Genomic DNA, 13,524 nt, shown 5'->3' with positions numbered 1-13,524 from the left:
GATGAAGTGATTAACATTTGGAATTTAACGAGTGAAACAGGACTAATACCAGAAATGGCTTATGTCCATAAATCGGCTAAGTAAATAAATATTATGTCTTAGCAGCTACTTATAAATTAAACCATTCTTTTTGATGAATAACTTGTAAAATTGTTTTATAATGACAGGCTTCTAACTGTTGATGAAATACATTTAAATTGTATTAGAGCAAATTAGTCATTGATTAAGAATGCAGAAGATTAGCTCTCTGAACGACTCAGATTTAACTTGTCCAGGCTCACAGAATTCCGAGTAACTATCAAATCACGGTGCTAAATCCCCATTCAAACTATGAAAACTACAACTTGGTTTCGACTTGCCCGATTGGAACTAACAAAAAAAGTCCTCAAGGCCATAGGAGCAGATTTCGGCCTTTCAGCCCATTGAGTCTGCTCCACTATTTGATCATAGCTGATTTATCTTCCCTCTCAACCCCATTCTCCTGCCTTTTCCCCGTAACCTCTGAAACTCATTCTCATCAAGAAACTATCAACCTTCACTTTAAATAATCCCAATGACTTGTCCTCCATTGCTGTCTGGGGCAAAGAATTCCACAAATTCACCACATGGGGCTAAGGAAATTCCACCTCATCTCTGTTTTAAAGGGACAACTGCTTGCTCTGAGGCTGTGCCCTCTGGTCCTGGACTCTCTCACTCGAGGAAACATCCTCTCCTCCTCCACTCTGACTAGGCATTTCAATATTCGATAGGTTTCAGTGAGATCCCCCCCCCCCCCCATTTTCCTGCCCTCTCCCTGTAACCTTTGAAATATTTTCTAATCAAGAGCCCATCAACCTCATTTTAAATATACGTACCCAATATAGGTTTCACTGAGATCCACCCCCACCCCGCTGCCATTCTTCTAACTCAAGTGAGCTATCAAAGCTATCAAACATTCCTTATATGCCAATCCTTTCATTCCTAGGATCATTCTTGTAAACCTCTTTCGCATATCCTTTCTTAGACATGGTGCTCATAATACTCCAAATGTAGTCTGACCAATACCTTATAAAGCCTCAGCATTACATCTTCTTTTATATTCCAGTTCCCTCTAATTGAATGCCAATATTGCATTTGCCTTCCTTACAACCACCTCAATCTGCAAGTTAACTTATAGGGATTCCTGCATTAGAACTCTCAAGCACCTTTGCATCTCCAATTTCTGAATTCACTCCCCATTTAAAAAAACAATTTACACATTTACTCCTTCTACAAAAGTGCATGATCATACACTTCCCTACAAGCCAGGCATGTAAGTTCTAATTTTACATCCCTTTCAGGATTACCCAAAGTGCTTTACACATATATTTTAATGCGTAACTGAAGCAGGGAGAGGAAGGAAAGAAGGAATAAAAGATGGAAGAAAAAAATGTATTGAAAGAAGTAGAGGCGGACGCCAGAACATTTGAGGCCAACATCAGAACGCTCACAAGGCATCAGGCCCTGATGGCATAGACCAAAAGGCCATAGCAAAAAGGAGCAGAATTAGGCCATTAGCCCATTGAGTCTGCTCCACCATTCAATCATGGCTGAGCCTTTTTTTGGTAGGGCACTGAAAACAAGTGCCAACCAACCAGCAGGAGCATTCGATGACATCTTCAAACTCTTACCGCTGCAGCTGGAAGTTTCTACCTACTTCAAAAGGGTGATGATCATGTCAGTGTCCAATAGTAGCCTTGATGACTATCACCCAGTTGTATTCACATCTACTGTGATGAAGTCCTTTCAGAGGTTTTCATAGCCAGAATCAAATGCTGCCTAAGGATCTGGACCTGCTGCATTTTGTCTATTGTCACAATAGGTCTACAGCAGATGCAACTCACTAGCTCTGCACTCATCACTTGGACAATGGCAATACCTTTGTCAGGCTGCTGTCTTTTGATTATGGCTCAGCATTCAACACTATCATACCCTCAGTTATAATCAACAAGCTCCAAAGTCTGGGTCTCTGTACCTCCCTCTGCAATTGGATCCTTGACTTCCTCAGTGGGATCAGAAATAACATCTCCTGTTGCTGATAATCAACATAGGTGCACCTCCGGGATTGAATTGAATTGAATTGACTTTATTTCTTACCTCCTTCACATACAGGAGGAGTAAAAATCTTTACCATATACCTCCATCTAAATGTGCAATGTGCAATCATAGTAATTTATAATAAATAGAACAGTCAATGTAACATGGAAATACACTCAAATCAGCACGAATTAATCAGTCTGATGGCCTGGTGGAAGAAGCTGTCCCGGAACATGTTTGTCCTGGCTTTTATGCCGCAGTACCTTTTCCTGGATGGTAGTAGCTGGAATAGATCGTGGTTGGGGTGATTCGGGTCCCCAATGATCCTACTGTCTTTGTAAATGTCCTGAATCATGGGAGGTTCACAACTACAGATGCGTGCTTAGCCAACTGCTCTACTCTTTCTACACCCACGAAAGTGTAGCCAGGGATAGCTCAAACACCGTCTTTAAATTTGTAAATGATACAACCATTGTTTGCAGAATTTCAGCTGGTGACAAGGAGGCATACAGGAGTGAGATAGGTCAGCTGGTGGAGTGGTGCTGCATCAACAGCCTTGCACTCAACATCAGTAGAGACAAGGAATTGATTGTGGACTTCAGGAAGGGGAAGTTGAGGGAAATGGGGAGCAGTTTCAAGTTCAAACATGCCAGCATCTCTTAAGATCTATCCTGGGCCCAACATATTAATGCAATTACAAAGGCAGCACTTGAGGAATTTGAGGAGACTTGCATGTCACCAAAGATTATTGCAAATCTCTGCAGGTGTACCTTGGAAAGCGTTCCAACTAGTTGCATCACCATCTGGTGTGGAGGGTCACGGCACAGGTTCAGAAAAAGCTGCAGCAAGTTGCAAACTCAGTCAGCTTCATCATGGGCATGAGCTTACCCAGCATGGAGGACAGCGTCACAAGGCAATGCCTCAAAAAGACAGCATCCAGCATTAAGGACCCCCATCACACAGGACATGCCCTCTTTTCATTGCTGCCATCAAGGAGGAGGTACAGGAGCCTTAAGGCACACATTCAATGTTTTAGGAACAGCTTCTTCCCATCTGCTGTGAGATTCTGAATGAATGATGAACCCATGTACACTACCTTACTAATTTTTTTCTCCCTTTTGCACTAGTTATTTAATATATATTCCTATATATCGAGTGGATTCAGGCTAATTGGGCCATCGGTTAATCGGGGCAGGCGCTTACTTGGGACAAATCTTAGAGGAGAAAAACAAGTCAAGAACATAGTTGGGATTCCCTTCAGATATTTGGGACTCCGTACTGCTTTACTGACGCAGAGACTGTTGCTGACCATGTTCCAACAACGCTGCACTATGCTCTAAATAGTGTCAGTTGCATATGTTTATGTTCAAAAAGTAGTGATTTTTGTCACTGATAGTTGGCGAGAAATAAGCAGTAAGATGATTCAGAATTGTTTTGCTCACTGCAGTTTCAAGCATTCAGGCTTGGAGATGCCAGAAACGGCCGGGAGTGAAAATGAAATTATTTCACCACGTAAACAAGTTAGGAACAAAGAAGAACTTGAAGGTATTGACAATCATCTTTAGTGTTACTTTTGGCTCCACTGAGCTCTCACCTGTGGTTCCAAGTAGCTGTTGGCATGCAAGAGTGGCCATACCCTGGTCTCCCGCTTCAACAGGCAGGCTAAACCAGGTGAGGGTAGCTGGAGGATCTCATGTCCCAGTGACATAGGGACATGCCTGCCCTAGTATGCAAAGTCCAGTGGACTGGGTGGATGAGATCTACAGTGAGATCCAACAGTCGGGAAGGCGGTTCTCCAAGACTCCGTGGAGAGTGAAGGGCGTGATGAGGTACAGAAGAAGTCACGGTCATCCACTGTAATCAGGGAAGACCCCAGTTATGATGTCTACTTGTCCCACTGGACCCGAACGAGAGAGTGCAACAGCTCTTCCACTTAAAAAATTCTCCCACACAGGTCCCCTATCATCGTTTGATATGGCGGACAACCACCAGTAATACTGGTAAAGTTCTAGTGTGTTCCGTATTTAATTTAAATGCATAATTTGTTACTCAGTTCAAGGGTAGTTTGTCGTTTTTATAACTTTTTAACCATTTCCATGAAATGGTTAATTGGGACAACCACTTAGTTGGGCCAAAATGTACTGGTTTGAATATGTATACGTGTGTATGTGTATGTGCATTTAGGTATGTAAAATATATATGTATATGTATCTTGGTATAATTTATAGATTTTTAAATGATTATGTATTGCAATGTACTGCTGCTACAAAACAAATTTCATGACATACTGTATGATATTAATGAAAATAATGATATTAAACCTGATCTTGACCGTTTTTTCATGGCCATTCTCTTCACTTTCCCCATAACTCTTAATCCCCTTTATCAATTATGAACCTATTAATTTCTGCTTTAATTCCATCCAATTACTTGGCCTTCATGGCCCCCTGTGGCAATGAATTCCACATGTTAACCACACTTTAGCTGAAGAAATACTTCCTCATCTCAGCTTTAAAGTGGTGTCCATTTATTTTGAGGCCATGCCTCAGATCCCACACTCTCCCACTAATGGAAACATTCTCTCTGTGTCCACTCCACCCAGGCCTATCAGTATTTGCACATTTGAGCTTTTGAGCAAGATACTGAAGAATAATTTAATCTCTATGGGTATAAAGCTCAGAGAATTGTGGTGCTACATTCATATCACACTAACATACGGAAGCGAAAGTTGGACAATATCAAAGCAAAATGAGGGAAGACTCGAAGCTGCAGAAATGTGTTTTTTTGAGAATGCTGAAAATATGGAAGGCCAGAGTGAGGAAATTTGTGAAAAGCCGGAATAAGAGAAGAGTTGATGTTATCAATCAGGAAATGGCAGCTGGAATTTCTGGGAAAGAGAAACTCGAACATCTTGCAATGAAAAACTGATGAAAGGAAAAATCATGGTCAACAGCTCATGGCATTCACGAGTTACATCAATGGATGGACAGGCATAAGTTTTGAAGAGCTTATTCCAGCTTCTCAGATTAAAGACAGACAGAAGACCATAATCACCCACGTCATACCACATGGCATATAATGGTGATGATGAATGAGATCGCCTTTCACCTTCATCCTTCTGAACTCCACTGAGTACAGGCCCAGAGCCTCAAGTGCTCCTCATGTGTTAACCCTTTCATTCCCATGGTGAACTGCTTTCTGTTTTTACTGCTTTTACTATATGTTAGTGTTATTTTAGGTTTTATGTGCTAATTGGGATGATTTGGTAGGTTATTTTTTGGGTCTGGGAACGCTCAAAAATTTTTCCCATATAAATTAATGGTAACTGCTCTTCACTTTGCGCCATTTCAGCTTACGACAGGTTTCATAGGAACACTTTACTTTCGGATAGCGGGGGAAACCTGTATTGATAATGGCTGGGTCAGCCATCTTGTAAAGACACTGCCCAGAAGAAGGCATTAGCAAACCACTTCTGTAGAAAAATTTGCCGAGAAGAGTCACGGCCATGGAGACCATGGTTGCCTACATCAAACAACAAGGTACACATTGATGACGATGAGCTATAGTTATTGCAGAGCTAAATGAAGTACAAAGTTCGAATTTATTATCAAAATACATGTGTCACCATACACAACCTTGAGATTTGTTTACCAAACCAGGCAGTGATGCAGCTAGTTAGAATGCACAGCACAGTACATCTGTAGAAATTTGTGAAGGTCTTTGGTTGACATACCAAATCTTTTCAAACTCCTAATGAAGTGCAGCTGCTGTTCTGCCTTCTTTGTAGCTGCATTGATATGTTGGGCCCAGGAACTTGAAACTGCTCACTCACTCTCTCCACTTCTGATCCCTCAATGAGGAGGGGAGAGGTATGAGGTAGGATGTGGAGATTGATGGGCAGTTTGACTGGCTACTGTTAATTTTCTATCCCCAACAAAAGTGCATCGAAATGCCTAATACAGGAAGCATAAAAGCTCCAAATTAATATTATATTTTTATGTAACATATGGAGTATTTTGCACTTAACCTTTACATCAAATGTCAAAACATTTGTTGTGCTAGCTGTTATCAGCTGTCATTTATTTTGGAACGAGGGAGTTCTCTCCTCATTTTACATACTTCAACTTGAGAAATAATAATTCTAATATTTTTGTTGTGAGATTCTTGTGTTCCTCTCCAGAAAGTGCTGACTCATACTAGGGTATGGTTTCATAGACGCCTGTTGCTTATCTAATTGGCCATTATTCACCTACAAAGTTTATAATGCTGCACTGTGAATGCTGTCTAGCTTTTAAACAGGAAAATCTGATTCCATATGCACCTGCCAATATTTTGTCCACTTTCCGGTCAGGAGTAGATCAGAGTAGACTGCAAACATGCCTGTTACCAAAACACTCTGCAAGAAGACTAATCTCAGTGGTTCAGAAATTATTGGAGTCATTTATTAAGGATGCGGTTTCAGGGTACTTGGAGACTAATGGTAAAATAAGTCAAATTCAGCATGGTTTCTGTCAAGGGAATATTGTCTGACAAATCTGCTAGAGCCCTTTGATAAAGCAACAAGCAGGGTGGACAAAGGAGAGGCAGTGGATGTCATTTAGTTGGATTTTCAGAAGGCATTTGATAAGATGCCACACACGAGGCTGCTCAATAAGATAAAATCCTATGGCATTACAAGAAAGATACTGGCATGGATAGAGGAATGGCTGAGAGACAGGAGGCAGCGAGTGGGAATAAAGGGAGGCTTTTCTGATTGGCTGCCGATGACAACTGGTATTCCTCAGTCAGTATTGGGACCATTACTTTTCACATTGTTTGTCAATGGTTTAGATAACGGAATTGATGGCTTTGTGGAAAAGTTTGCAGATGATACGATGATAGGTGGAGGGGCAGGTAGTGCTGAGGAAGCAATGTGACTGCAGCAGGAAACCATCAACTTCAGAAATTTTCTCAGTGACTAGACTAAAATCCAAACCAAGTAGTTAAAATGCAACTTCAGATGCTAAACTGAGCAAGTCAGGCAGTATCTATGAACAGGAATAAAGAGTCACTGTTATTAGATGCTTCCTGACCTGCTGAGTTCCTGTGTGTGTTACTCTGGATATTCAGCTTCTCTAGAATCCCTTGTGTTCAGATAGTAAAGATATCTTGTGGATTGACATGTCCAAATTGACTCCAAATCCAGCTGTTTAAATGGTCTTTATCTTTGTGATCATCATGACAAAGTGCCATGTCATATTACGTGGGCGATCATGGTTTTTCCATGACCATGTAAAATTTTTCTACAGAAGTAGTTTGCCATTGCCCTTTTCTGATGAGTCCAGCAATTATCGATACTCTTCAGAGATTGTCTGCCTGGTGTCAGCGGTCACAGAACCAGAACTTGTGATAAGCACCAGCTGCTCATATGACCATCCGCCACCTGCCCCCATGGCTTCACATCACCCTGGTCGGAGAGGGGGGAGGGAGGGCTAAGCAGTGGCTACACCTCACCCAAGGGTGACCTACAGGCTAGCAGAGGGAGGAAGTGCCTTACACTTCCTTTGGTAGAGATGTATCTCCACTTTGCTGTCCATTATGAAAAAAATTTCAGATTTCTATCCTTTTGGCACATTGCTTGGAAACACATGGTCTTTTTGCATTCCAAGATTGCAATATCTTTTACATGATCTTAATATATCTGGTTGGTTTGACTATAATGATCCTTTCACTACCGTGTGAAATGTAACTACAGTCTCGGTACGCTTTCCAGTCACCAGTCCTATTATTCTATGAGGCTAGAGAACCGAGTTTCCTAATAGCATGATTTAAACACATCCACTTCTCAGGGGATTAATTATTCTATGTAACAATGCTGCTGACGTGGATTGGCGGAACGTTTATCCTGGTGACACAGCTGCCCAATAACAAAGCAAACACTTCTTAGATAGTTTGCCAACTTTACACTGAACATGTCACGCATTCAGCTCTCCTTAGATTTCCGATCAGAGGTGCTGTATATTGCTGTATTTGTTTTACACTGTATTTTTTAAATTTAGGGTCCGAGCATCATAATTCTAGCCTTTTAGTGAAGACCAGGAAGAGGATATTTCAGAGGGGCAAGTCCACCAAAAAAATTTCCACATTGATGAATCTTTAAAAAAAAATAAACATGTACTGGAACTAACACTGATTATATTGCTAGTCTGGTAGTTTTGCAATAAGTTGAACATGAGGCAATTATTTCAATTTTAGAATTATTTTTTGTACAAGTAAGAAATTCATCTTTGAGATAAATGCACAAAGTGTTTAATTCAGAGTTATATTATAACAGAGGAACTCAGCAGGCTAGGCAGCATCTATAGAAAAAAGTAAACATTTGATTTTTCCGGCCAAGACCCTTCATCAGGATGGATGAAGGGTCTTAGCCCAAAACCCTTCATCAGGATGGATGAAGGGTCTTAGTCCAAAACATCGACAGTTTATTCTTTTCCATAGATGCTGCCTGGTTTGCTGATTTCCTCCAGCATTTTGTGTGTGTGGCTTGGATTTCCAGCACCTGCAGATTTTCTCTTGCTTTTATAATAGGCTGGTTTGTAACTGGCTTCACAACCTACCACCTCGGTGTATGAAGGACCGAGCAAGTTGTCATCACGAGGCAGAGGGACCCCAATTTGGTAACTAGACTTCAAGCAGAAAAGGTACTGGAGTCCTGCCTCCAAAATGTCTTTCAACAGCTCAGCAAGGTGAAAGATTCTAAATGTCAGCTACATTTGAAAAATATATTTTAGAAGACTTAAAAAATTAAAGAAGAAAAAATTAAATATTAAAAGACATAAAAGCAAATATGTGATTAAAAACAACTGAACTATTAACCGGCATGGACCTTCATGTATAGGTTTTGTGATATTTCATTTTTAATTGAGATACAGTGCAGAATAGGACCTTCCGGCCCTTCGAGCCTCACTACCCTGCAATCCCCCAATTTAATCCTAGCCTAATCACAAGACAATTTATAATGACCAATTACCCTACCAACCAGTATGTCTTAGGACTGTGGGAGGAAACTGGAGCACCTGGAGGAAACCTACATGGTCATAGGGAGAATGTATAAACTCCTTACAGGCAGTGGGCAGGAAAATGAATGGAGAAACATTATTTACATTGTGCAATGATGCCATAAAGCTGAGGGGCTGGTCATGAAGTCCATTTGACCCACTCCTGCCAGGATGGAGGTACAGCAGCATCAGGACTAGGACTGCCAGATGGGATTCAGGCTGTGAGACTGATGAATACTCCACTGTCACTGGGACAGCAAGCCGTTTTCTGTTTCGGGTTTACCTGTGCTGCACATACATGCATTTTGAATTATATTTTATTAACTCAGGTGTTTTATGTGCTGAGTGTGTTATGTGCATTGTGGGCGCACAGAGGTCCAAAGAAACATTGTTTCATTTCGCTGTATATACGTACAGCCTGATGAGAATAAATTTGAACTTGAACTTTGAAGTCCGTCAGCTCCTTCTCCTCAGCACATCACAATGGGCTCGTGACTGAGTTCAGTCGGGGCAGGGGGACGAGATGGATCGGCATCTGAGACTTCTACCATTGGCTGTACACACACGGAGGTCTGAGCTCAAATGCGTCTTCTGGTATCTTCCCCTTTCCTTCTCAGTCCCAATGAAGGTTCTTGGCTGAGACGTCAACTGTTGATTCATTTCCTTAGATGCTGCCTGACCTGCGGAGTTCCTCCAGCATTTTGTGTGTGTTGCTGTGGACATTGAGCATATGCAGACTTTCCCCTGTTTAGGCTCACCTCCGTCAGGTGTGGCTGTATCTAGAGATCCGTGCCTGTCACGTGACAGCACTGCCCTCACCTGGTCGGAGGTCACACCACCTGCCAGTCAACATTTTGCCCCTCCCAACTAATCAATGCACACTTAACCATTGGCTACCTTAATTGGATTAACCCATCTAGCACCAAGCCGTTGGCCCCCTGGTGAATCATCTGGTCTGGACCCTTCAGCCCCCTGACCTACAAAGGTTGCTACATGTGCTTGGCTCGCTCTCTTTTTGCCATCCTCGAGGGACCACCCTGCTTCACCTCCAGGCTTAAGACTGCAGAACAGCGCTAGAGACACGTGGTAAGGTGTGCATTGAATAGGGTTGTGGGAGCGTTTATTGTTGTCCCTTTAGCAAAGAGCCATGCCTGTCCATAGTCAAAGGGTGGCGGGTATCGTAGTTACTTTCCCCGTGCTTGTATGTGTACCTGTACTCTGTCCCCACACCATTTTCCCATGTATTGTCCTTCCAACCCGACTTTTCCCACGCTCGTCTATTCTAAGCATGTTTGAGTGAATATTATAACCGCTTGTGTTGTTCCCAAGCTTTTTCTCCCCTTGTAAGTAAACTCCTTATTATTAACACTGTGTGTCCAGAGCTCTTGCCTTTGAGACCCAAAGAATCATTCTCATTTCCATCACAACAGTGGCCTAGTTGGTAACATCCTCACCAGAAGGTTTTAAGTCCATGTGCCAGTCAAAAACTTCACAACCGAGGTTGGTAAGCAGTGTGGTACAGAAGGAGTGAAGCATAGCTGGTGGTGCCATATTTCAGATCTTAAACTGTGTTCTCTTTATTCTGTCAGGTGAAACAGTCCCCTGCAATACTGGGCAGTTCTCAGTGTAATAACCATTGTTTATCTTTCAATCACGATCGGAAAAATGAGTTTGTTAGTCCTTGTCACTTCGGTATTTATGTGAGTTTGTCATGCACAGACTGTCTGCTACACTTCCTGCAACTCTGCATCGTCCAGGTTTTTGAAAGTATTTCACTCCCTCTAAAGTGATTTGGAACGTTGGAAGGCCCTAATAAGCACGATATTGCAAACCATACCAATTTTCCTTTTGCTAATGTTTACACATTTCCTGCCAACCTCACAGCTGATGGAAAACCCAGCTCAGGCCAAGGGGAATTTATATTCACTTCTTGTATGAAAATTAAAATTGCATCCGTTCAGGTTTTAATGTGAGTGATAATGATGGCATAAAAATACTCAAAGTAGCAGAAAAATTTATTTCTGTTCTGTCTACTTTTCTTGGCAATTTTACTCCTATTTTCACCTAATGTCGAATACCGTGCACATATATATATATAGCTAGGATGCCTAAGGATTTTATACTGTACTGTAGTAATGTAATGTACCGTGCTGTACTGCTGCCACAAAAACAAACACATTTCATGACATATGTGAGTGATGACAAACCTGATTCTGATATGGGTCTCTATTGTGGAGTGAGAGTGGGAAGGGGACAGGAAGAGGGGAATCATCATTGGGAGAAGGGGGAAGGGAGGAAGTGGGAAACACTAGGGAGACATTCTGTCATGATCAATAACCAATTGTTTGGAAGCAAATGACTTTGCCTGGTGTTTCAGGGCGGGGTGATTCCTCACCTGTGCCACGCCCCACCCCAGCACTCTGCTGGCACCTGTCCCACACCTCTCCCGCAGCGCTCCACCCTCGCCATTCCCAGCATCTTTGCTCCCACCAGATTTAGAAACACGCTCTCAGCTCCACGTTGACAAATACAGTGCTGTGCAAAAGTCATAGGCACTATATATATATATATATATATATTATATATATTGCATAGTGCTGTAAACACAGGATATTAGTTGGTGTGGGGCAGAATCAGAGCCATTACATTGGTCTATTTTGGGTATTGGTTTTAATAGAAAAGAGCCTAATTGATTGAAGGAACTTGATTATATAAAGTTTACTAGACTTTTAATACTTTATTCCCCCAGTAACACATGTCCCAAAAAATAAATATCTATGAAAAATTACTGTAATGAAACAAAGCAGGGATGACAGAAATTTTGGATTCTCATTTAATATGAGCCAGAATTAACTATTTCATCACATTACTGATCTCAGGCTACATAACTCAGTATTCTTGGGCTGAGAGGTAGGCAAAAGGACCTTCTATGTCTCCCTGTTTGGAACAGAATGATACCAAAGGGAAAAGCAGAGACTGATGACGAAAGCTTAACGTGGAACACAGGTGGTGCCTGTTCTGTTCAGATTCAAATCAGAATCAGTTTTATTATCATCGATGTATAGTATGTCATGAAATGTGTTGTTTTACAGCAGCAGTGCAGAGCAATACATCCAAAAAAACTAAGTGCGTTCTTTTTTGCTTGTTTTTTTTGTTGCTGGTGGCATGAAGTTTTCTTGTGCGTGGGAGGCAGGGGTTTTGCCGTTGTCTCTGAATGGGTTCCATCGTGTTTCTTTGTTTTTTGCTGTCTGTGGGGAAGTCAAATCTCAGGGCTGTATACTGCATATATACTTTGATAGTAAATGTACTTTAAATCTTTGAATTTGAGATAAACATAAAAATAAGTAAGTGCAAAAATGGAGCAAAACAGTGAGGTAGTTTTCATGGGTTCATGGACAGTTCAGAAATCTGATGGCAGAGGGGTAGAAGCAACACCTGAAATGTTGAATGTGCCTGCAGACTTCACCCTGATGGTAGTAATAAGAAGAGAGCCTGTCCTGGGTGACTCAGTCTATCTCACTCCTGTACACCTCCTCATCACCATCTGAGATTCTGCCTAAAACAGTTGTCTCATCGGCGAATTTATACATCTGTTCATTTCTGTTTTGCTCAGTTAATGCAGATCCTCCCTATGCTTGTGTGTGGAAAATAGCTACCAAGGTAGAAAGAAGTTCATGCAGAAATCTACTTGTATCGATAGAGCATTACATCTCTGGTTGGAAAGTACCAGAAGAGCAAAATTAATGCAATAAATTATTCTTCACACAAGAAATCCTGAATAGAATGATGAATAGATTAACAAACCAATCAATAAACAATTATGGATAGATGAATAATTTTTCTCAATGATTACTATATTGTGATCATAGCCTTACCTCAATCAATTTTTTAAATAAACTTTTGAGTAAACATGAGGACCTACCTGTCCACCCGCAGCTGGCAAACGATACTCAGAATATCAACCACCCCTTCATTTCTGAGCTGATGGCATCCGATGGTGATGGCAATAAAACAGCCAGTCCTGCCTATCCCAGCACTGAAAGGAAGGCAAAATAAAACAGGTCCAATCAATCACCACTTCATAGACTTCAACTGCTTAGCATAACATCCTCAATGATTTTGACAATGACTGAACCCAGGTGTGGAGGGACGACAGACTCCCACGTAGAGACAGAAACACGAGCTTATACATAGGAATTCCAATAGAACATCAGAGGCAGAGCCAAGTGACACTGCAAGTTGAATCATTCTCAACACAAGGACCACGCAATAAGCACTAACCGGGAGTCTGCTTTAAATAATCACAGAAGACGTAAAACCCGTGCCAGTCAAAATAAACTTCACAGGATTAAACTCAAAGCACTCTCATTAAGACACCAATGAGTAAATACGGTGCTTGAGAAACCGAGGAGCCCTATGCTGTACAGCAAGC

General features: G+C 41.5%; 1 protein-coding gene across 2 annotated transcripts in view; it reads right to left on the bottom strand.

The window, feature by feature from the left end:
• The window catches only part of ptprr (protein tyrosine phosphatase receptor type R), a 264,810-nt gene that overhangs the window by 13,937 nt on the left and 237,349 nt on the right, over positions 1-13,524 (bottom strand). For both annotated transcript variants that reach the window (XM_073059666.1, XM_073059667.1), the window contains one exon: positions 13,015-13,128. In XM_073059666.1, the coding sequence (XP_072915767.1) occupies positions 13,015-13,128 (114 nt within the window). The remainder of the gene's footprint in view (positions 1-13,014; positions 13,129-13,524) is intronic.

The sequence above is a fragment of the Hemitrygon akajei genome, chromosome 10 (assembly GCF_048418815.1).
Source record: "Hemitrygon akajei chromosome 10, sHemAka1.3, whole genome shotgun sequence".
NCBI classification, from domain to species: Eukaryota; Metazoa; Chordata; class Chondrichthyes; order Myliobatiformes; family Dasyatidae; genus Hemitrygon; species Hemitrygon akajei.
Note: the sequence above shows the minus strand (reverse complement) of the source record. Positions and strands in the feature narration are given on the sequence as shown.